Below are 24,194 nucleotides of genomic sequence, written 5' to 3'. Positions count from 1 at the left end.
AACAGATGAACCAGTACATCATACAGCACTAAACACTGCTCTGAATTCCTTTTACTGATTCCTGAGCGCATCTGACTTGAACGTACCTTGTGTTGCGCCTGTCTGTAGCACTGTGTGAGCTTTCTGAGCGCGCTGAGGTCCCTCTGGAAACCAGCCAACTGGGATCCAGGAGCCAGGCCAGGCTCTCCATTACTGCTGCCTCCCCGCTGCCATAAACTGGTCCTCAAGGTGAGCAGAAGGTCACAGATCAGGAGCTCCACTCCCTTGGAAGAGAAAGAGGACAAAGTGCTATTTGGTGCGTTTACATATGATGCAATTTCTTTAATTAAAAATAGATTTTTAGGGGATGCCTTTGAGGCCCAAAGTGTGACTCAAATACCTAAAAAATTACAACCACAACCCACCGACGACGACCAGCCACCATCAATGCCAGTGCATCTCGCCCGACATGCAAGCCAAAAATTAAAAGCAGCGACGTGATCTTGAGTGCTGTTTAATGTGAAGTGGTGGCGTGTGTAGCGGGTGCGTGCAGACTGGGGAGGCCTCTGTACTGCACTGCAGACACATTGCACTCGGCTTCAGGATCATGCAATGCAACTACAATGCACCACAGCCACCTCCTGCCACCCACACTGCGCACACACACACAGCCCCACGTCAGCCTGACCCCAACTGAGCATGCAGTGTGTGTGTGTGTGTGTGTGTGTGTGTGTGTGTGTGTATGCATGATGAACCCCTGAATGCATCGACTTCAGTGAGGGCAGATAATTTAATGTTAAACATACAGCATAAGACAGGTGTTTGTACTGTATATACATGTATATGTGTGTGTGTGTGTGTGTGTGTGTAAGGCAGCAAACATGATTACATAATAACTGCTCTAATCACAAACCCAGAGCAGATCTTAAGGAAATAAGTGTTTGGAGTGTCGTGATGGATTCTTTGTCCACTACCTTGTTCAGCAGGTCCCCAGTCTGGGCGAGGGGCACTGAGATGCTGGAGCGCAGGTAGCTGCTGGCTCTGTCGCAGTGAGACAGGCAGGTTATCGCTCCTTCTCCCTTCAAAGGGGACAGACTCATCTGAACTGCCTTGCAAAGCAGCAGCACAGACTTGGGCAGATGGTGGCTGAGGCAGAGAGACGAGAGAAGGACAGTGAGGACAGTTACTTTGGTTTCTTCGAGTTAAAGTTCAAGTTTAGTTTATTGTCATACATATTAAAAAGTATAATGTATTTTCAAATGCAACACAATGCATCTGCCGTGGTTCTCTCAGCCCTTAAAACTACATATCAATGTGAGTAAATAAAAGACAACAATAAGAAATCCTACAACATTTTAAAACATTAAAAGTGTTTTCTGTGTGTCACATTTTGCAGACAAAACTCCTGCACACTGTCTAACTTGCAGAAAAGACTGCAGTGCTTCAGTGACTAGGCCTTCATCAGGGATCAGGTTTGCCTAATGAAGGTCTAGTCACCCAAACGTTGCAGTTTTTTTGCAAGCTAGACAGTGTGCTGGAGTTTTTTCTACAAGTGGTGTTCTGCTCATCCCTCTCCTACACAATTGTTTGGAAATGGATGTGCGAAGTATTCCTTTGTTCTGTGTGTCACATTTGAAATATTTCAAAATATAATGTGCCCTGTCAGTGGCGTCATATCCCCTTCAAACAAATAACTTTTATCTGGTTTTAAGCCACATTTTTACAAAACACCTTTTAGATCTTGGTCGTCTGAAAAGATATGCTTTAACCGGATCAGACGTCTGGATCTCAAGTTATCAGAGAAACAAGCTGAGCAAATGAACAAACTGTGCAGCTCCAGCCCCCGCCATGCCACACTGTGTCAGAGAAACACTGATTTTTAACTTCAAACTGCTTTATTCTGTGTTTTTATTGGTTTAAATTACCAGATCCATTTGTTCTGGAGAAGCAGAGACCTCTGCGTATAATTCTGATGATAAAAACCTCCTGAACGTTGAGTCTTAAGTTATGAGAGAAAAAAGGTGAGCACACATTAGCAGGAGCTGGGGTAGCAGCTGCTCTGCAATGAGCTTTACAGCGTCAAAACAACACTAATTTACAACATGAAAGTGTGTTGCTTGGTGTTTTCACTGGTTTTAATCACCTGGTCTGTTTGTTTTGGAGAGGAAGAGACCTTTGTGGATAATTTGGCTCCTGGTAAAAAACTTCTTGAGCACAGAACACTGGGAGAAACTGACTGCAATGATGGCGTCACCTTGTCTTTTGATATTTTTTTGCTTGAGCTCTCGTGACAAAAGTTTACATATTGCACGTCTGAAGTGCTTGCTGTTCCACAACATGCTAAACATTTTAAGTGCTTGTTGTGTGTCCCATGTGTCCAACAACACAGTGAGTTATTTAAAGTGCCTGCTGTTCAGTAATTTAACCACCTGGGAATAAAAACTGTCTTTGAGGCTGCTACTCCGAGCTCTGATGCTCTGCAGGCGTTTACATGACGGAAGGAATAAGAACAGACCAAATGCTGGGTGGCTGGTGTCCTCCATGACACTTAGGACTTTGCTCTGCTGCGGGAGGTGTAGATGTCCTGAATCTGTGGCAGTGATGTTCCTATGATTTATGAAGCTGTTTTTACTGTCGTTCTCAGTTGTTAAAGTTCAGTCAGGCTGCCAAACAACACCAGTGAGCTACCAGTAAGGCTGCACTCCATGGTGTGTGGACATTCCATATTTCTAAAGGCACTGCAGAGAGTATAGTCTCCTTCATGACACAGCTGGTGTTTAGAGATGGATAATGTGCGATCGTCTTTTCTGCTTTTCACAGCTCAAAAGCTTCCTGCAGTGTTTGACTATTTAAATGTAAATGGAGAATGAACGCTTCACCTTCACCACATTTATTCTACTTTTGGTTCTGTCGTAGGGAGCTTGTGTTTTGTTATATTTACACCTACTGACGTTTTACTCCACTTACTCAAGAGTGTGCAGAGCCCTCGGCATCCGCTCGGCTTCTGCCAACAGTGACCTCACTGCGACATCATCGCCCTGCAGCCAATGCACAGCGGCCTTCAGGACCAAAGCCCACCAACGACTCACTGGGTCTCCCACTAGCAGGAAGAAGAGAGGGAAATTATGTTGAAATAAATTTTAAAAACAAGACAATTGGCTCCAGTCGAAGAGCCTGAATGGACTTTTTTTGTGGCCCTGAAAACATTTTTCTTGCCAAGCTTCAACTGTCAAATGAGACATGATTTGACAGTTAAGACCTTGTCTTTTTTGTCTCTGCTCTGTGTCTCCTGCAGTAACAAAAGCTGTATGAGTGCGAGGATACAGAGCACTTTGTGTGCAGAATGTCTCAGTGTGAAAACAAGAATTGATTAAGGCCGTAGCTAATTAACATCCTCTGAACAGATTGTCAATGTGTTCATATCCATTGCAAGTCATTTATTACCACAAATCAATGACTGCAAGTGTTATCTGTGCTAATCCAATAAAAAGTTAATCCCAAAAGCTAAATTGGCTGTCAGTGTACGGCAAATGGAGCAAAGAAAATCTATTCATGTTGACAGTAATAACTGTGATGGCTATCTGGTTAATCTTCACTGAAGAGGAAAAAAAAAATATTGAAATCTCTTCTCCCACGCAAACATCCGATGTGATTCATGCTTGATTGTCATTGGGCAGGATTGTTCTCCTCACACTATTCATACCTGGCGTGGTGGTGTGATTGGGTGGAGTCGAGAAGAGAGGAGGAGGGGAAGGAGAGTCCTCTGTGCAGCTGTTTAGCAACTTGAGGAACTCCAGGGCACTGTAGAACTCCCTGAAATAGAGACAGACATCCAGGGTCAAGTCATTTACTCACATCAAACTGTCAAAAGCATTGCTGGTGCCCTTCTGCCTCACCCAGATTCGTTCTTGTGTTTGCCCACTTCAGAGTCGCTCTGTGGCTGGATGAGGGTGTGAACGGCTCTCTCCAAAAGCTTCCTGCAGAAACAGCGGTGCAGCTGGGCGATGGGGTCAGCTGGGGGAAGATCAGAAGGGGAAGCACAGTCACATCATAGTGCACAGCATTTCAAATTTACATATTCGTCCTTCAATACTTAAAAAAAAAGAACATGTTTGCATTTATAGATAAGAGAAAGTCAAATAATATGTAAAATAATCAATACAAACCTTTATTCTATTGACTATACTTTCCTTTTTTCAGCTTTACTTATCATGTTGCTTGTTTTTCTAATGATGCTTCTATCTTATCTTATCTTATCGCTATTAAACATTTACAAGTTAGTCAGTTTTTAAGCAACCTCGGAACCCACTGGTGATCGTTTCATGACAATAAGCCCCTAAAGCCAATGACCAATATTTCAGGAGATTTAGTTTAGCAAGAGGATATTTGGGCAAACACTTCCTCTTCCATGTGCCGGTCATTTCAGCTAACCTTTAATAACAGATATTCTTATATGAATGCAGATAAATTTACAAAGCGGGACATAAAATGGGACAAAAAGAGAAACGGATGGGTTCCAGCCGATGTGCTCCATCTCTCCACATGGACTGTTGATCTGCCGCTCAAATGTGAATGGTCAAAACTACTCGAACAACAAAAGGAAACCAGCACCAAAATCGTGTCCTGTTGCCTCCAGATTCTTCTACATGTGGAGAAATGTTTGTAAAGATCACTTTTTTAAGCATCTGCATTGCCCAGCACAAAAAAGAACTCTGAAGCTCAACACAATGCAACAAAGACCTTGAGCCAACAAGCCAATTTAGCCAACATGATTCAGTGTTATATCCATCCATCCATTTTCCGATGCTGACCCAGGGCCAGTTCTGATTTTGGTATTATTAATAGAAATAAATAGCTAGAGTGAAAGCAGCGAAACTTGGTGTTCCTCTGGCTACCTTGTGTAGTCTGCTCAAACAACGAGGAGTAGCCATGGCTGCTATTGATGGAGACAGAAAACGAAAATGGGGAAAGCACCTGTGGTTGAAGGCCTCTTGAAGTGAACTAATAATGTCCACGTAATGAAACAGCTGTGTATCAAAATAGTCAATAAAATTTAGTAAATAATGGTGAAGCTGTCCATTCCATTAGGCCTGCTTTATATTTGTGTAATAAATATACAAATGTCAAATATTGGTTATGATCGTCTTGTTTAAACTGTATTTCCTTTAATAGAAATTTCATCTAGCAATGATTACAACTTCTTTAAAGGGAGCTAAAAGTACCCTTAAAAAGCATAATGTCATGAGTTTATCTTCTGTTATGAGAAAATATCTAATGAGGTAACACCTTAAACTATTTGGACTGTTTGTTTCGGAGTTAAAATGGAAAGAGGAAATGAAACAGAGAAAGACTATAAAGAGTACAACAGATTATGAGCCAACTCCTGTTTTTAATGTCATACCTGGGTCTCGCTGAGAAGTGTACAACCCATCGCTGCTCTCTGACTTCACCGACCAGTCACAACTCAGGAAGAACTGCCGACCCAGTGGGGTGAAGAGCCAGCGCAGGCAGTCAGGGATCGTCTTGGTCTCTGATTGGTTGGCCACGCTCTCTGCACAGTTCAACAGATAACCCTGGGAGATTCACACAGAAGTAAGGATGCGGATTATGGAGAGAAACCTCATCCAAAGTAAATATCATTAAGATAAAGTGGATAAGTATTCAAACACAGGGTGACCACAGACAGGAGACAGAACGTGTAAGAGACTTACAGGCAGACAAGAAAGGTGGTGGCCCAGCACTGTGCGCAGGGCTGTTGCTGCAGTAACATAGATCTGGGTAAGCTGCGCAGGGGCCATCTTGCCTTGGGCGCTCTCGCTGAGGTTGACAGCACTCAGAGACACAGACAAAGCCCACAGACTGCTACGCTGAGGCAGCTTTCCTACAGAGAGCAAGAGAAGAAACTGTATGACTGCATGTCAAAGTGAAAGTAAGGTGCAATATTGATTTGTTGTAATTAAAATATAACTATTTCCCCATGTTTTTGTGTCTAAGAGACTAATGGGAGCAACACTTTTTGAAACTTGTCCGGTGTTGATTGAGAGCGCTGCAGCCATCAGTTGTGAAACAGGCTACAATGCAAACACTCTGGCATGTTTTTGCTGTCAATATACGCCCACTAAAAGCGCTTGTTTTTGCCACTGACAGGCTCAGATTGTGAAAGGTGTCTGACAAGATTATGGAAAGGACCCCTACAGATATAAACCTTTTTGTTAAAGAGTAAGATCCTTTTTGTTTGCCACAAACTGTGTAAAACTGTTGACAGGAACAAAAGCTCACAAAAGGGTGCTTTCTTTCATCTCTCCACTGCTCCAAAAATTCTTATATCTCTCATCTTAAATTTGATGCTTTGGTGTGTCCTGGCGTTCATGATAAAATAGATTTCAAACCTTTTTTGTAAACCAGCTTGGTCTTTTTATTGCTTTGATATTTTCTTTGCAGACAAATAAATATTCAAATAATCTAAAAAACTTTTTATTGTTGTTGGTGCATTTTGTTGAGTCCAATGTTCTCTGTACATGGTCCCTGATAAAAAATAAACGAAAAAGTAAGTAAGTAAGTATTTGAGGTCATTTACTTGAATACTAAGAGTATTTTTTTTCCACATAGCATACTTGTGGTATATTTACTGTATGATTCGCTGTTGTAAATTAGCCTCCTGGCCACTAGTTGTCTATATAAGGAATCACGATTTCCTCTCACACACTTGACTCCCTTTTCCTTGTCCCACTCTGTGTCTATCCCAGTCGGTGTCATCCTTTTATAACTTTTAACTCTGATATGCCCCAAACAAATGAAGGCATCTTAACTATACATCCTTGGCTAGATGCTAGTGTGCTTGACGTAATCCCAGTGGCTTCCCGTTTTTCCTATAGTTGACCAGTTATAGTTGACCTCGCATTCGCCTGAAGTTCACCACTTCACAACCACGAGCAGCCGGTATTTTCTCTTCTTGCTTTTGTGAAACTCTGGATTGGTTAAAATAAACCGTTCCCATTTAGATGTGAAAATATGCTGGATCTGTATATACTAAGATCATTGTTTATTTAAAATGGAGTCTGGCAAAGGATGTTACTCTTTAATAAAAAGGTCTATCTCTGTAGGAATCCTTTCCATATGTTGTCAGACACTTGTAACCACAATCTGAGCCTGTCAGTGACAAAAACAAGCACTTTTATTGGACATACACTGATGGATCGCACGTTGCAGCCTGTTTCACTGCAGCCAGCTGCAGATGTTTTGCTCAATACTGGACCAATTTCAAAAAATGTTGTTCCCATTGGTTCAAAAAAATACAAAAACAAGGGTTGTGGCATAACTTGTTCAACCTGTGTGTATTTGTCCTGCCTGTGTACACATCAGCCCACTTTGGTGCCAACACTCACCTGTGAGCTGCAGCTGGCTCAGCCGGTGGTAAACCAGCGCCGCGTCCTTCGCACTCGTCCTAGCCTCCTCCCCCTCATGCTTTCCCCCGACCTGATGAACCAGCCAACCCAAAGGAGTTGGACGATGCAAGCAGTAGCGAATTAGATTCCAGGACAGTGAGCAGACCAGGTCCAGATTGGTTGATGGAAGAGCTCTCGTCAAGACGGACAGGCATGTCTCTAAGCTGGCCATTGCTGCTGTGTAATCTCCCTGCAGGAGAGAAAGAGACAGGAGAAATAGTAAGCTAATCAGTATTCAGTGGAGACTGACTGGAGAGAGGGGGCGATGAAGGTCATTAGATCTGAGCGCGATTTGAACGAACGCTAAAAATAAATGCATGCAGGGAAAAGGCAGGCTAAACTGACACATCAAAACAGTGTAAATCAAAGCAGATCTCTGAGCACATCCAAACACTGGAGGAAAGAATAACGGGATCAAATATTCACACAGTCACATGAAATGGAAGTAGTGTGATCATTTCTTTCCTATTTTTGGAAACGCTACCTCACTCCTTCTTGAGAAGTTTCCTGTTCACATACACACACACACACACACACACACACACCTCTTATGTAAGGGAAAACAATATAAATAGCATCTCACCCTGTTGAGATGCAGGTCGGCTTGTTTGCGATGCCTCCAGAACGACACAGATTTTGGCGAGTGAAGGGGTGTGACGGGTTCCCACAGGTAGAGCACCCTGACACAGCCCCACACCGCACCCACTCCGCTCAGCACCCACACCATCACCCACGGCAACAGGCACCGCAGCCAGGACGCTGGAGGATGAGGAGAGATGAAACATAAGATAACGTCATTACTCATGGCTACTCTTAACTCGTGATGTGAACCCTGATAAACAGAGGACTCAGCCCCACTCCTCACCAAAGTCCTGAGTGTGAGTTGGGAACCAGACAAGTGTTCTAGATGGCCCGTGGCCTGTGGGCAGGCTGGCGCTCCCTGAGGCCTCAGAGCCCAACAGAGATGGCAGCGGGTTCAGTGACAGGCAGAAGAATGTCAGGACGCAGAGAAGCAGTCGAGAACCATCCATCACGCCGACGGAGGAGGGAGAATCTGGCTCACTCTTCATCTGCGAGAAAGAGAGGTAGAGAACAGGCTCACAATAATTGTCTGTTGAATTATTCACAATCATGTCCGTTATTGAACTTACATCATAAACCTTGTACAGCATGCTTTGGCAACACTGTATTTAAGGAGAGTCACATAATTATGATCATGCTATATGAGTCCAGTTAAATTTTAATCTTAATTTGAGCGTAGAGAGCCATAGACAAACATTTATTATTTACAAACAAGAACATCTGCATTTTTAAAAACTTCCTCCCTGGAATAATTCCAAATAAACAAGATCAGATTATTTTCAAATTTAGGTGTCGATGCACTTGTATCTAACAAGAATTTCTCTACCCCAAAGCCTGATTCACAGTAGGCTGCTCAAAACGTTTGATGAGTGTCACTCAGGCTCCCAGGAATGCCACTAAGCCTTGGCCCCAATTTTTCCCAGCAGCCACTTGCAGTAATGCAGTGACAAAATCCTCCGCAGCCCAAAAAGCATTTTCTCAACAGAGCCTCGAACTGCAAACAAGTTCAATTATGACTCCTTCTATTATGAATTTTTGATGCATGGAGGTTTTATATTTATAAAACTTTCCTCAAGCCGAGAAAAGCGATGTATAAATCTGTGACCTCATCACAATGTTAAGTCTACAAGCCGAGCGGGAACTCTCTGTTTCTCCAGCGGGAGAAACACTGCTGCCCATATTCAGTGGGTTGCATACAACAGAAGAAAACCCAGAAGCTAGAAACTTTTCTGGCATATGTACCAGGCAAGCAATTAAAGTGGACTGAATAGGTCCCATCTTGGGGTCTGGTATCTAGTTTTTATTATACATCAATGGTGTCGCTTGGCAGAAATCACTTTCAACAGAAAAAAAATGTAAATCAAAACTTTCCTCTCCTTTTCTTATCGTTGCACCTGGAAAATGTTGCTCATATTTTGTCATGCAATGTGACTGGGTAGTGACATGGAGACATTTCACCACAGTTTGGTCTGTAACCGTAACTTTAGATAACTTACAACAGCCATTTTTATTTAACTTGCAGCAACCCTCCCATCCTCTAATCCTCAGCATCACAGCGAGCCTCTCTAACACACCTGCTGGGGTTTAGTGTGTCCCGGTGTGAGCAATCAATTAAAACAATTTGATTGAGGACTATCAAAACTGTTGGCAAAATACTGAAAGTGCATGTCTACATCCATGTCCTGCATTTGTTGGACCAAAACATATTCACCCTGTAGGCCCCGTGTTTGATTCAAGGGATGCACTGACCACCTCCTTTTCTCGAGATCAGGATGATAAGAGGGATGGTGTTGAGTTAACATGGAGACGACTGAAACCTTTCACTGAAGCATGAATCAAAAACTCTGCGTGGCGCTTCAGTGTGTCGAGTGTCCTACTATAAGTCAGGCTTTAGTGATAAAACGAATGTCAGCACCTCCTGAGCAATCTTCATAATAAAATTCTTATAGTTGTTCACTGTTGGACATCTTGTACTATGAAGCAATAGAAGTAAGGAGCAGTAGGACTCCTATCAGTGAATTAGTAACTCTAAAGATGAAGGTGTGTTACCTGATCGTGTTCCAGCAGGGGGCTGCCAGGCTCTGAGTCCACGCAGTAAGGAGAGAACTGGTGAGGGGAACCTGATCCAGAGTCCGAGGCTGGAGGTGACATCATCACTATTTCCTCTTTGAGCTCCACATCTTCAGACAGGACCACTTGCTCTGAGATGAACAGAGAGAAACTCAATGAAATCTGAAGCTGCAACAGATTATGCTCTGCTTATAGCATTCAATAATGTAAAAAGACATACTGTTCTTCTGGTTGCCCATCTTCAGGGCCAAGTTCTCTTGTCGTAGTTTGTGGTTGACCTGTTGCAGGTACTTGATGTAGTCAATGGCTTTCCTCAGCACGCCTGACTTGTGCATCTGGGAAGACAGACATTAAGGAGGATGTGATCAAGCTCATGAGTGAAATCAGTGGATTTCTTTACAAATTAAACACTGAAACATTTTCCCAGCATTAAAATCACTAACCTTCGCGTCATTGCCCATGACCAGGTCTCGGAGCTCCACGATCTTGTCGTTGATAGAGGACCGATACCTCTTCTCAATGATGTTGTGGGTCGTTCTCCTCTCGCCCTCCTTCACAACTCCCCCCGGGCCTACCACTCCTCCCATCACCTGGCCCTGGTCCATGCTTGTTCTAGCTCCGTTTGTGCATTGGGAGGTGCCTGGCTGGAGCTGCTTGATTGGCAGCTTGTCTCCTCCTCCCATCATAACAGGGACGGTGGTCAGGATGTTGCTGCTCATCAGCGTCTGGGACGGAAATCAGTAGCAGTAAGTTAATTTTCACTGTGGGACCGAAATTGTGATAAACATTAACAACCACATAATAAAATAAAAATCTTTTATGCTAGCCGTTTACCGGGACTTGCAGAGCTGTGTTCTGGATGGGCGTAGTCAAGGTGGTGATCCCTGTGGGGCTCTGCATGGTAGACAGCACCTGTGTGCCGTCTGGTTTGAGTGTTGTCAGAACAAGTGAATCTGTCTTCAGAATCTGAGGCTGCTGGACCAGAACCTGATGAAGACACGTTCAAAGGCCAGTGGAGGATTTTATATTTGCTTACAAGCAGTTTATGTTTTGCAGTAATTACGGTACTATTGTTAAGTCAGGTTTGTTGAAATATTGACCTATCACCTAATCGTCATGTCCACTGCCATTTTAACTCTTTTTCTGACTGTAAAGACTGCAATTACAACAGTGAGGTTACTTACAGGGACTTGCTGCATCGGCTGTTGCATAGTGTGAACTGTGGGTGCTGGAGAAAGAGTTTGGATGGTCTGACAGGTCGGGGTCAGAACCCGCTGGTGCTGAATGGTCATTGGTTGGAGCTGTGGTGATGTCATAATGCTCTGCATCTGTGGTTGGAGGACTGGGAATGGGAGACAAAATAATGGATCATCAGATCGTCCACTTTATGACACACTAACTCATACGTTAATAGTGGTACAATGATCAATTAAGCTGGATCAATGTATCGCTTTAATAATCAACAATTCAAATTTATCAATGCAAAGTGAAAACATTAATTTCGTACCATCAACTATAAGATATGCCTTTATTCTTAAAATTCACATGGCACATCCGTGTCATTGTCAAACAGCGGCTGTCAGATATTGGCAAGCAGGCAAGAAAAAGATGATAATCATTTAAAATCTACTCTCAGAAAATAAATCTGCAGTGTGGAAATATTTTGGATTTCAGAGAAAAGACAGTTCAACAGACAAAGCACATACGAGATAAAATACTCTGGAAACATGATGAACCTTGCCTGGCATCTCACTCTGTAACTTCTTGCTCCCACTGTGGTAACAGTGCTGCTCTGTTTCATCAATGTGAGGCTGTAAAAGTCTTTTGTTTTGTTTTTGTCAGTGTGCAGCGTACTTTTGGGGATGTTTAAGTCCTTAGATTTAGCTGCAGAGTGAGTGCTCCTCGTTTTCATGCTGCTCTCAGGTACAGGCAGCTGCAGACCCAGTGTGAGATTGAGGCAGCTGCCCAGTCAGGCTCCGAGATAATGTCATCTTCTGCCTTCTGCTTCGAAGTGGTGAATTTACAGCTCATAGAAACTTAATGCGATATAGTCCCTGACTTTTGTTTGATCTAGTGTCGGCTAAAAATGATGCACATTTCCAATCTGTCGTTAGCTTAATTAGCACGCACTAGCTCGGAGGGCTAATTTGGTTTGTTTACTATATTACATGAATGCTGGCATCACCCTGAATGTCCTGCTGAACCCAGTTCTCTCAAACTTTATATGAAACAAAAAGAGTTGAATATTCGTGTTAAAAAGCCAAATCTGATCCGATTGACATAATTTTAAGGCAGGTTCAGCCCTAGTAAAAGGTGACAAAAACAAAAAACAATTGTTTTGTCTATACAACTTGACAGTGATTATTAAGCTAAATTCTATACCTCTGTTATACATTCTTGTTGTCAAGCCATGTTTTGTGTGTTAGTGGAGGAAACTTTACTGCACTAAACCAGTCACAATATTTACAATTGTGTGTTTGTGCACCAAGGAAAGGGGAGGCAGCTTCTTCTGTGAGCCATTATGTTAAATGGGCACACGATGTCATCTCATATGTCGATAGCAGGCCCCTGAATTGCATCAAATCGAAATGGTTTCGTGGCAGACTTTCTGATATCAGTAAATATCACACTACTGTCCGAGGAGTTGATATAATATCTAGAGATTTACACCCCTAACCCTGAGCAAAACACCCTCCTATGCCTCTCTCTGCTCACCTTGGAAACTCGGAGCAGGGCCCTGGTGACAGATGACAGGGCTCTGGATGAAACGTGACTGCCCGCCATTGGAGGCAATCATCACAGTTTGAGCCTGGGTCTGGATGGGCAGGGGCGTCTGGCTGTGGGTCTGAACCAGGGTGTGGACTGGGAAGCTCTGTGTCTGCATTGCGATCCCCTGGGTGTGCATCTGTATTGAAATAAAAAAACATGAATTCAGTTTCATCTCATTTTTGCCCTCAGAGATACTAAAGTTCGATGCAACATGAGACACTTCATCTGTCTTTACTGATATACTATTTTAGGAAGAAGGTATTACACTCAGGACAATAAACTATATCTGGCAGCCTGACTGGTTTTGCTGAGATGTGCACTGCCGTTTGTGTGGATGCTGAGCTCTGGATATTATATTTTACAGTCTGTCAGTACCGTGAAATTTTTTCTCCTGTCAGCAGATGCTTTTTTAGTATGGATGGCACAATAACAGAAAATGGATCTGCACCATCTCCACAACAGACAATGAAATCACAGCTGGAGAAGCAGGCAGCATGAAAACAGCCTGACTCAAAACAGCGCTAGTCCATCACTGCAGCACATTCAGAGCGATGCAGAGAGCTGAACCCAAACAATGTTACCTTGGATATAGCTTTCAATACGCTAAAAAACAGTGCACAAAAACCCTCATAGAATTAGTAGTATTAATGTACTAGTCGTAGTAATGAGTAAAATGTGACAGGATTGGAGTGTGAAGGTGATGTTGGATACCTGGATGGTAGGCTGGGCCGTCTGCTGGGGCTGAGGCTGGATGGGCTGGACCACCTGAGGCCGTGGCTGGAGAAGCGGAGGGCTGCGGGTCACCTGCTGCTGCACCGAGGGGACGGTGATAGGGGAGGGGGTCTGTGCGGGAGTGAGGGGAGGGGTGAGGGGTACAGACTGGGGAGACAGTGTCTGGGAGGGGGCGAGGCTAGCGGTGGTGCTCTGGTAGACAGCGGGGGCTGGTGCTTGGGGAGTTTGGGGAGCTTGAGGGGTTTGAATGACAGGTCGTGGAGCGGTGCTGACGCCACTCTGCGTGGAGCCTGCTGAGGCCATCTGATCCTCGAACAGGTCTGGAAAGTCCCCCACCTGGTTGCTGACAAACTGGAGCATCTCTGAGGAGGTGGAGAAACAGAATGGACATTACAACAAGCCTGGATTTGATTAAGAAATCAAAGTAAGGTTTTGGGACAGCTCTGCAACTCATTCAGTGACATACTGTAACACACGAAAATAGAAAATAGTAATAAAGCAAAATGTAAAAAAAGCAAAAATATATTAACACTAGGGGTGGGCCATATATTGATGACACTCAATGTATCTCAGCTTGTTCCATGTGGGATGTATAAAATGACTATATCATGAACATCGAATTTGAATTGTCACGTAATTTTCTGAAGTCATCAGCATGAGACTTCTTTTAGCATTTCAGCTCTCTCCCTCTCACAGACATGCACACATAAGGGAAGTCTCACAACCTCACACACATTCCTTCACCCATCTAGAACATTTTCTCCTGAGCGATAATGTATGAGCAGATGAGGCATGTGTTTTGTATCTGCAGGGCTCCAGACTGTGACTGTTCAGTCACATTTTGCGACCATGGAGCACCTTTGCAACTTGCAAATACTATTAATATAAAATAGGGAGCTGTTAGTGTGTTTCCAGATCACAGTAAATAAATCCTCACGTTTTAAGGAGCTGTGGTAACTTCTTGCTAACAGCTGACATCTAACTATTGATTGGAAGTTTCAAGTTCACAGCAAAAAGATCAACACTTCCGGCCCGAGCCAAGCAAGGTGCTTAAAAATAAAAGCACAAGTGGTTCTGCTTTGATTTATTTAAATACACATTATTTAATTTTATTATATGACATAAGCTACTTTATGTAACCTTATTGTAACTGCAGTTCATTTTATAATCTTGTATTTTAGTAGTTCACAGTAGTTTAAAGGGAGATTTCAAAATCATTATCATTATCCGTGATGGCTTATCCTGGTACAGGGTTGCAGGTGGCTGGAGCCTATCCCAGCGGACACTGGGCGAGAGGCGTGGTACACCCTAGACATCTCGCCAGACTATCACAGAGACAGACAACTATTAGCTCAGATTCATGGGCAATTTAGAGTCACCAATTAACCTGCATGTCTTTGGACTGTGGGAGGAAACCAGAGTACGTGGAGAAAACCCAGGCTGACACGGGGAGAACATGCAAACTCCACACAGAAGGGCCCAGCCAGGCTGGCAGATTCGAAACCAGAACCCTCTTGTTGTGAGGTGACAATGTTAACCACTACACCAAGTCACCCAGATTTAAAAAACATGGAGATATATATATCGTGTATCACGTTACAGCCTAAAACGATTATTTCAATCCATATCTCCTTGCCCTAGTTAATACCTTAACAATTCTACAACTTAAAATGGTTAAATACTTATAAACATAATTAAAATAATAAAACAGTGAATTTACAGTATCACTCAGCAGGAGTGTTGTGTAGATAAAAGCAGAATGTGGTGACACCCGTAGATCAACATACTGCAACACAACCTAAATTCCATAAATGACTCTTACTTGACTACCTTTAAGCTCAGGCTTCAGCTGCACACAGTATTACAGTACCAGGAGGTAATAACCTAAGTATTGCTTTCTGAAGTGACCTTGAGAGAGGACTGTTCGATTAAAACTTAACATAGGGTGGTAAGGTTGCCCATTATAGATGCGTGAATGTTGTTTACTGCTGGCAGATAAGACTAGTAAAGACAGAGAAATTCAAGGACTGGCCTTGAATTGGCACATGCACACACAGAAAGAAGCTACTGTTATGGTGATAAGGCTGTGAACAGATCGTACTGAAAGCAAAAGGCCTTCAAACAGATAGCCTTGAGATGGTGTGTAGTAATGTTACTGATGGCCCCGAAAGACAACGGCAGTGTGGTAAAAAAGCACTTAGATAAAGAGTACGGCAGCACTGAGTGCCTGATGGATGGATGAATGGCACGGTAATGATGATGAATGTGCACTGTGCTTCTCTTGTTAAACACCTGAGGTCACTCAATAAATGGTTCCTTACATACAGAAGAGACACAAAACCGATGTTCCTTATCAACGACGTCGCCTCAATGTCAAAGTCATGCTGCACTGGGTGTTAGGGTTTGGCAGTATGATTACAGGGCTCCAGACTGACTTTCCCACTGGCAGAATTGGTGCTACCAACTTTCTCAGTTAGGCGCACCAGCACGTGATTTGGTCGCACCCAAGTTTTTGCGATTACTCATCTTACTGCTGAAAAGCATTTGGGAGGGGCTGCGTCGGTCCCTGCAGGTTTTGTTTCCTACTCTTGTTGCGCAACTTCAAAGTTTCAAGCTTAAACTGTTTTGACAAGTTTAGAGTTGCTTGCAACGAACGCACCACATTGCATACACGACACACACAGTACGGCTTTTTCCTCGCACCGCAACCATTGGTACCATTTTTTCATTCCCAATACTGATGCCAGTTTCTGAACTTGTGTATCACCCGACCAAGTACTCGATCGGAGCACCAATCAAACACCATTGCAATTTAAAAAAAAAAAACATTAACAGCTGAATACTACCAACCCTGTATGGATAAAAAATAATTGATATTGTTATATAGCACAGCTCAGATTAAAGTCTTTGTAAATTATGAACAAATACCTCCAGAGAAGTGATGGCATTCAACTTCTTATCCAGAGTGAAATATCTCCAAATTGTAGACGCTTTTCAAAACAGAGTTACAAAGTGCTCTACATGTCAATAATTAAAACAGACAAAGACATGAAAACAACTTTTAAAAAGAAGTTGTGTAAGCAGCACTTAAATATATAAAAACTGAGGAAATAAAAGACAGTTTAAATGAACTTAAAACTCAAGTAAAATCAGGAAAGGCTCTCCGATAAAAGTATGTTTTAAGAAGAGACTTAAAAGCGATCACTGACTCGACCGACCTGATTTCCTCGGGCAGATTGTTCCAGAGCCTGGGGGCCCTGACAGCAAACGCTCTTGCCGTTTTATCTGGGTGTGAAACCTCTTTAAAGTTTATTAATCAATTATGTGGCACTGGATTGGTGCATAGACTTGTGTACTTGTTGATACCCGATCCAGCATTTTAGGCACTATACTGATATCGGTATTGGAGCAACTCTAGTGCTGTGTTAGCCATTGTGATTGAAAGAAGCACTTCTTCTTCTTCACTGGCTCTGTTGGTCTCTCCTTGCCTTCACTTTGATCGTCAGTGCTGCCTGAACCTCTTGTTGTCTCTCATTCCCCATCATCCTGCTCTCTCTCCTTATTTTACTTTTAAAAATAATCAGCTATACAACATTTCACTCTGGGAGTTTAGCACCAGCTAAATGGATAGCTTTGTAAAGTTCTACGCTGCTACATACACACGCAACATGCACTGTGTGTAAGGCATCAAGTGCTGGTGAGGGGACCAATGATAATGAACATCATGCACTTGCACATAGATGCAACCATTTTGGTCGCAGTCTAGAGGACAGAATAATATCACAAAAGATATGCAACAAGGCTGGGAAGAAGAAGACTGATAGCAATTAACAATGGATGTGAACAAAGCTGGATTTAAAACACGTAGAAAACAGGGCTGCACGATATGCAAAAACAATTGTATTGTAATTATTTTGATAGATATTGTGAAATGAGTCACAATTTTAGTGGGAATGGTAATTTTTGCGGAATTTTCACTGGAAAAAAAAGGTAGTGATGTGATTTTTGCTGGGGTGAACTAAAGATTTATTTTTTTATTTCTTTATTTATTTTTTAGCTATGGACCAATCTTGTGTCTGAAATAAAGTTATATAAATAAAGAAGCATGTTGACTTGAAAGTGAGTTGTAGGTTGGGTCATCCTTGTAGCGGAAAATGCTTCTTTTATAATGGCATGTTGTGACAGATTTTACATTCATCAAACATTGCAGCGCCTGCGATTTGGATATCACACTTGGCCATATTGAAATTTTCTTTAATATTTTTGATCAATTGTGCGGCTCTGTAAATGTCTGTTAGACCTTAGAAATACACAAAATGCATTTTGGTGATTTACACTGAATGCAAATATAACTTTTGTTTGTTTACAAGAAAATTAATATTTAGTCTATTGTTTTTTTGCACCAATGTGATGGAAATACTTAATTTCCATAGTACAGAGTGTATAGTTTTTAAATTTGATTTAAAAAGAAACAACATAATGAAATACATCATTCTCACAATGTACAACCATATATACTATGAAAGAAGATTTATGTCTCTCCAAAATCACCCATTCATGTTAACATCTCTGTCTTGACAGCTATGAGAAGAAAGCAATTTGCCAGAAGAACACAAGCCTGTGGTCAATTACTGTGAAAAACACGTCTTTCATGGTCCCACGGGACTTTGGAACTTCAAGACTTTTGACAACTGCTTTACAGGGGCCATGTGGTGGAGGCTGCCCTCTCTGATCTATATCGCTGATAATGCATATGGCTTCAGCCATCAAGGTCAATGAAGTATCAATAAACAGAGGCTGAGACCTTGAACTTAGCCTTACTGTACAGCAGAGAGAGACAAGACAACCCAGCAGACCTCAGACCACATCCATCGACTGAGCACATCCCAACAGATGAGAGCGTTCATAATAAAATGAGAGTCAGAGACAATGAGTATATCACAGCCAATAGATCTTAACAGCCCTGTCTATTACCAATGACATTACAGTGCAAGTAAACAATAAGTCTGTCCTTCTTTACATGTCGATATTAAGTCCAGTGATTACTGTGGCATCATAATGACTGATTGCATCTGTCATTTGAGCCATTAGTGTCGCGGAGTGTCACTCTGCAGTATTTTAACAACGTGTCTACACAGTATAAATCCTGGTGCAGTGACACATGCTTTCAAAAAGCTGAGACTGAAAAAATAATTGTCTCCTCTCTTATCTCTTTGTCTCATTGTGAAATGGAATTATAACACAAAGAGCTAGGCTACCGGAACAGATGAATGACACTGGAAAGTTGAGACAATAGAGAAATAAAACTCAAACCATTGCAACACCAAGGTTTCTCATGATTGGTCAGCCACAGCAGCCAACTTCCTGTCAACTCTGACTGTCCGTCATCACTTGTTGCATTTCAACAGAGTGTATAAAACAGTACAGGTGTTACATAGCATTCGTTTTCTGTTGCCATACAGTTGCATGACTATAAAAAGGGATTTGATTGAGGGTCACAAAATACCAACTGGCAAAGCAAAGACAGTAATGACTGTGTATGTGAGTTCTGCTGACACAGAGAAGTTAGCAGTTCTAGAGGGTTATAAACAGTGACAGTACTTCCTCCTGAACATAACTGATATTCAATATCAGGGTGTCTACAGGTATCAGACACTTACATTTAATGCTTTTGCAGACTAGAGCTGCGACAATATTTTGGTAGGTTGTGAAATATTAAATTAATCGCCAACTAATTCGGTAATCAGGGTTGGCCATGAACATTTTTGTCAATCTGCCACTGTGGCTGGTGGATTTCAAAATCGACCAGCCACTTAATAGATAACCATTGTTTTATGGCTGGTTAGCGATGCTTATCTTGCAGCCACTTGCATACTGTACCAGCATTTGGCTGGTGGCTGGTGCTTCTTAAATGTGAAAAATTTTTGTGGACAAAAAAAGACATTTGAGGATGTCATCGTGGGCTTTGGGAAACAAGGATAGAATTATTATTATTCACCATTTTCTGACATTTTATAGACCAAATAATGAGTTGATTAATTATATAATAATTGACAGATTGATCAATACTAAAAACAACTGGCAGTTTCAGCTTTTTAACCAAATTTAAGACTGATTTTTGGACAAGTTGTACATTTGTAGTCCCTTTCAGAGGTAGGTTTTATGTAGGAATAAGGTTATCAGAGTGAGTTAGATTAATCTAAATTTTGCCAACAGGTAAGTGCAAATATGTAAAACAACAATATTAGGTTCAATGGTAGGTTAAAAGATCTGGAACCATCGACTGTAAAAATAATGCACATAGCTACCATGACGTCACCATTGGTTTGTGGACTGACATCTTAAAGCCTCGAGTCTGGCATTTCGGCTGTCACCATCTTGGTTTTTTGGAGCTAGAGCGAGAGGCTCGCACTGTGTTGGAGTGAGGGATGGATCTGATTAAGAAGCCGAGGACCTGTCACTTAAAGTGGCCCACACTTCAATATGCGTAACTGTAAGCCTGAATAACATGAAAACACACAAGTTATATGTGTTTGTTGGTTGTCATTTAAGGGGGAAATTAGCTATAGAGACCAAAATCGTTTTTTGTACCACACTGTAAATTTAGACTGTTTAACGTGGGGGTCTATGGAAATTGACTGGGTCCTTGAGAGAGCTTCAAGTGGTCATTCAAAGAACTGCAGTTCTCTGCCCTATTGCATTGGCTTCATTCTTTAGCCCAGGAGGTTGCCACTTATTTGCAGCATCAGAAATGTGGACTTTCATGCAGAAGAGCTTGACCCATTTTAACAAAATACATTAAAAGATGAATAAATTAAATTAAATCAAATGTTTGTGGTAATTGGGACCTCACAAATTCAAATTTAAGACTGTTTAATGACTTCTACAGCCCCATCCTAATATTTACAAAATTGAATTTAAGAAATTTCAAGACTTTTTAAGGACCGGCAGGCACCCTGATGATGGTAAAACTAGAGCAGTAAAGATTCAAGCTAAAAAGCACGCAGAATCATCCTTTAATCAACAGCCTTAATTGAGTGTAGGACACATTTCCAGTCACACAAACATTACTTGCCTGAGCCTTTCTACTCAGGAGCTTTTACCAACCAGTCCATCACATGTCACATACATGCACACATTACGCAGGCTAACACACCAGAGCGTGCACTTTTGCACCTCCACAGGGGGCAGACTGATGATGACAGACAGGACAAAGCAGCTCTGAGCCCCCAGAGCTTCAGACAAGCTGACACAAAGGGTAAATCCATCAAAGGAGGACAGTTTCCTAGGCTGCTAGGCGCAAAGAAAATAGGTTACATAACCAGGGGTTGCTAAGAGAATAATTGGGAGAGGAAGAATGTTCTAGATGAATATAGGGTCAATTGCCTGAGCCCTTACAGGGGCCTCTAGGACCTCTCACTCTATGAAACGCACATGGCTCCACTGAAGAACAAAGTTAATAAGTTTGGAGAGCTACAATAAACCAGCTGCCGCACAGAGAGCGATGAGACCTATCACTGTGTAGCTTGAGATTTGAAAGATGCTGTGATGATTTTAAATAGATGGATCAAAGCAAAAAAATTCTCTCGCACATCATTAGGGAGACGGTGTCTACAATTTCTGCAACACGGGTCAATTTTCCTGCAGCTCTGGCTGGTGGGAAAATTTAATTTATCGATTAGCCGCAGGCCAAACAGAGACTGAGTGAAGAAAAAAACCTCAAGTGTGGGCTGTCTTTGTTGCAGCTTGCCTGTGAATTCATCAGTCAACTCTCAGTTGTCATACCTCGCTCACAATCTGTACATTCCTGTCTTTTCACACAATGATTAAGAGGGATTACATAACTGCGGCTGTGGGGGGTGTTTTGTCTGCTCACTCTGCCCAAGGGCCCCCTTTGAAAAGAGAATTAACACCAGGCACCAAAGGCAGGTAGAGATTCTGAAATGTTTCATGAGTTTGTGTGCAGTACTGTCAGAGTTTGACATTATATTTCTGCTCACATCATCTTGTTAAGTAGTGTTATAAACCAGAGGCGTAGATGTAAGTCACATGATTTGGTCTCAAGCCACAAATGTAATGACTTTAGACTTGACAAGATCAAAAAAGACGTGCAACTGGACTTGAACTTTAACACAAATGACTCGTGACTTCAGTTGGACTTGAGTCTTTTGACATGAAAACACTTGATACCTTCACACAAGCCGAGAGATTATTAAGTATGTTCTTCAAAAAGTGTGCCATGAGTTAATTCATTTCCTTTTGTTTCCTGAATGAACTAACTTTAACACAATTCATTCACAGCAAGTCAACTATTAACTTTCCAGATCCACTTTGTTTGAACCAATCTAACAGCATCCAATTAAGTTGCAGGAGAGAAATAAGAGCAACTAACTTGACGTTACTAAGCGGCAAGAAAAAAACAACACCAATGTCATTTCATTTGCGTACAAATATTAACCAACAAAAAACAATTTGCAGCATGCAAAATTTGCGGGTTAAAAATTACAAACGAAGTTACAACAACATCCAACAAACTTCTTTTAACAAATTAATACAAATGAAAAAAAAAAAGTACATCCCTGATTTTAGTACGCTTTGTTAAAATGGCATTACATTTGATGAAGAGTGCATTATTGCTTGTTTAGGACACGAAACTCAAAGGTTAGGACTTCAAACTTGACTTGAATCTTGTTGTTCTTTACCAGAGACTTGAGGATTATTAATAACTTGTAAAACAATGACTCATTACCCCATTGTCCACCATGAGCAGCAGACAAAAAGATCTGTTTCTACCCATAGAAATCGATTAATTTCATTTCTATACCTCTATCTAAAACCCAGCTCATTTCACACTGTCTGGCCCCCCACACACACACACCAGTCCATCAGTCCGGTCTGGTGACTTGGCATTCAGTAAAATTCCACCCTAGTAGAAATCTGGTGACTCTGCGCTGGCCGGCATTTCACCAAAAGCCCTGTCCTTTCAATGCGTGCCAAAGGGTGAAACTTGTTTTGATAGAGACAGAGAGATTGGATCAGGGATGCTGTTTGTTCAGCCAGGACAGGATGTCTACAGACATGTTGTCCAACAAACTCAGTGTAATAAATCTGCAGAATAAGCTCAGAAAAGATGCAGAAGAGAGGTTTTAAAATCTTTTTTTTTTTTTTTTTTAAAATAGGGGAAAGACAAGGCTTAAATCCTGACATGCAATTCATGGAGTCTAAATAATTGAAGATCTAAATGGCTCATCTTATGACCCTCAGCACACAGTAAAGAAAAAAAACACAGTCAAGCTTGATGAGCAAGTTTACTGCCCACATGCACAGCCTCTGATGAATGACACCTCTGATTACTGATACCCACCTCTGCTTCATGGAAAATAACACTCTGCCTACAACTTCACGTAGTTATGAAGCGATGTCACATAGCATGGCAGCTTCAATAAATCAGAATTAGCAAAAGAGATGTGTGTATTTGAACTGTGATTATTGCGTGGAATAAATCTGACTCAAGTAAAATAACAGATGCATTATTCTGAATTTAGCTGAAATAATAGGGACTCTCAGGGATAATAATTCTTAACTTTCCTTTTAGTGTCAGCTGTACTGTGAATAATTTGAATGGCTAACTTTGTAGCTTCGCACCGTCATAAATAAACAGACCTCCTCAGGTCTTTCCGCTCAGGAGGATGAGCATCTCTCAGAGCTGTCAAACTGAGCGGAAACAAGCTAACGCTAACTTACAAACAACACTTAACGTTAAGCTAACTGTTAGCATTAGCACAACGACTCACCGTCGATGTCTCCCAGGGTGAATTCGTCTCCTAATTCCGCTAAAGTCGGGTCCATGTTCTCCATGGTGGAGATGTACTCTCCGCTGTCCATCCTGCCTGTTAGCACCTCGCCTCCCCTGCTGTCACCGGAGGGTCGCAGGGGGAGGAAAGAAACACGACCCGCGGGCTATTCTGCGGCGTTCAGCGACGCCTTCGACACCGTTATCTAACCGAGAAGATTATTCTTTTTCCGGGACGACGGTGAGACAACACTGGAGCCTCCGGAGAGGCGGACTTCTCTGTCGATAAACAGGTTAACACCGATATATGCTTAAGTCGCCGCCATCTTGTTTTACGCTCATTACGTCATTCACAAACAGACTCTGGAGCGCAAAGCGGGCTCTGATTGGCCGAGGCCCAGCTGTTGTTGTCATGAGACCAGTCATCATCGACCAATGACAGGCGCGTATTCGCCGTGGTCTGATAGTACGTCAACCATCAGAAGCTTCTGTGTCATTTGAATAAACCGCGCCCCCTAGCTTCATGAAAAGAAGTGGACAAATTCAGCACCTCAGAAATAAACAATGAGGAGATTAAATTAGTGAAACTCAGTAAATAGTGCGGACATGTTGATTCAAATAATACTTAAATAACTACTGAAACTTTTATTAATTTCTTTCACAGCATTGTAGTTTGTATTCTTGTACTTATTTTTCATCCTTTTTTAGCTTGTTTTTATTCTCTATATTCTTAACTCTTATTCAAATACCCTTTTAAATTGTACTTAAATGTCCTTTTATAGTGTATTTCCTTTGCACTTTGTCTGGATACGTTTAATGTTTTA

The 24,194-nt window shown here is 41.9% G+C and overlaps 1 protein-coding gene across 2 annotated transcripts in view; it reads right to left on the bottom strand.

The window, feature by feature from the left end:
• srebf2 (sterol regulatory element binding transcription factor 2) overlaps positions 1-23,737 on the bottom strand; it is a 34,164-nt gene extending 10,427 nt beyond the window's left edge. For both annotated transcript variants that reach the window (XM_050069968.1, XM_050069969.1), the window contains exons 1-18: positions 23,372-23,737; positions 13,557-13,939; positions 12,792-12,981; positions 11,261-11,418; positions 10,911-11,063; positions 10,520-10,801; positions 10,297-10,411; positions 10,056-10,207; positions 8,290-8,494; positions 8,008-8,183; positions 7,365-7,614; positions 5,691-5,860; positions 5,381-5,552; positions 3,876-3,993; positions 3,683-3,792; positions 2,947-3,079; positions 954-1,125; positions 87-263 (exon numbers count right to left, since the gene is read on the bottom strand). In XM_050069968.1, the coding sequence (XP_049925925.1) occupies positions 87-263; positions 954-1,125; positions 2,947-3,079; positions 3,683-3,792; positions 3,876-3,993; positions 5,381-5,552; positions 5,691-5,860; positions 7,365-7,614; positions 8,008-8,183; positions 8,290-8,494; positions 10,056-10,207; positions 10,297-10,411; positions 10,520-10,801; positions 10,911-11,063; positions 11,261-11,418; positions 12,792-12,981; positions 13,557-13,939; positions 23,372-23,462 (3,207 nt within the window). In that variant the 5' untranslated portion in view covers positions 23,463-23,737. The remainder of the gene's footprint in view (positions 1-86; positions 264-953; positions 1,126-2,946; positions 3,080-3,682; positions 3,793-3,875; positions 3,994-5,380; positions 5,553-5,690; positions 5,861-7,364; positions 7,615-8,007; positions 8,184-8,289; positions 8,495-10,055; positions 10,208-10,296; positions 10,412-10,519; positions 10,802-10,910; positions 11,064-11,260; positions 11,419-12,791; positions 12,982-13,556; positions 13,940-23,371) is intronic.
• Between the last annotated feature and the right edge of the window lie 457 nt (positions 23,738-24,194).

The sequence above is a fragment of the Epinephelus moara genome, chromosome 18, assembly GCF_006386435.1.
Source record: "Epinephelus moara isolate mb chromosome 18, YSFRI_EMoa_1.0, whole genome shotgun sequence".
In the NCBI taxonomy this organism is placed as follows: Eukaryota; Metazoa; Chordata; class Actinopteri; order Perciformes; family Serranidae; genus Epinephelus; species Epinephelus moara.
Note: the sequence above shows the minus strand (reverse complement) of the source record. Positions and strands in the feature narration are given on the sequence as shown.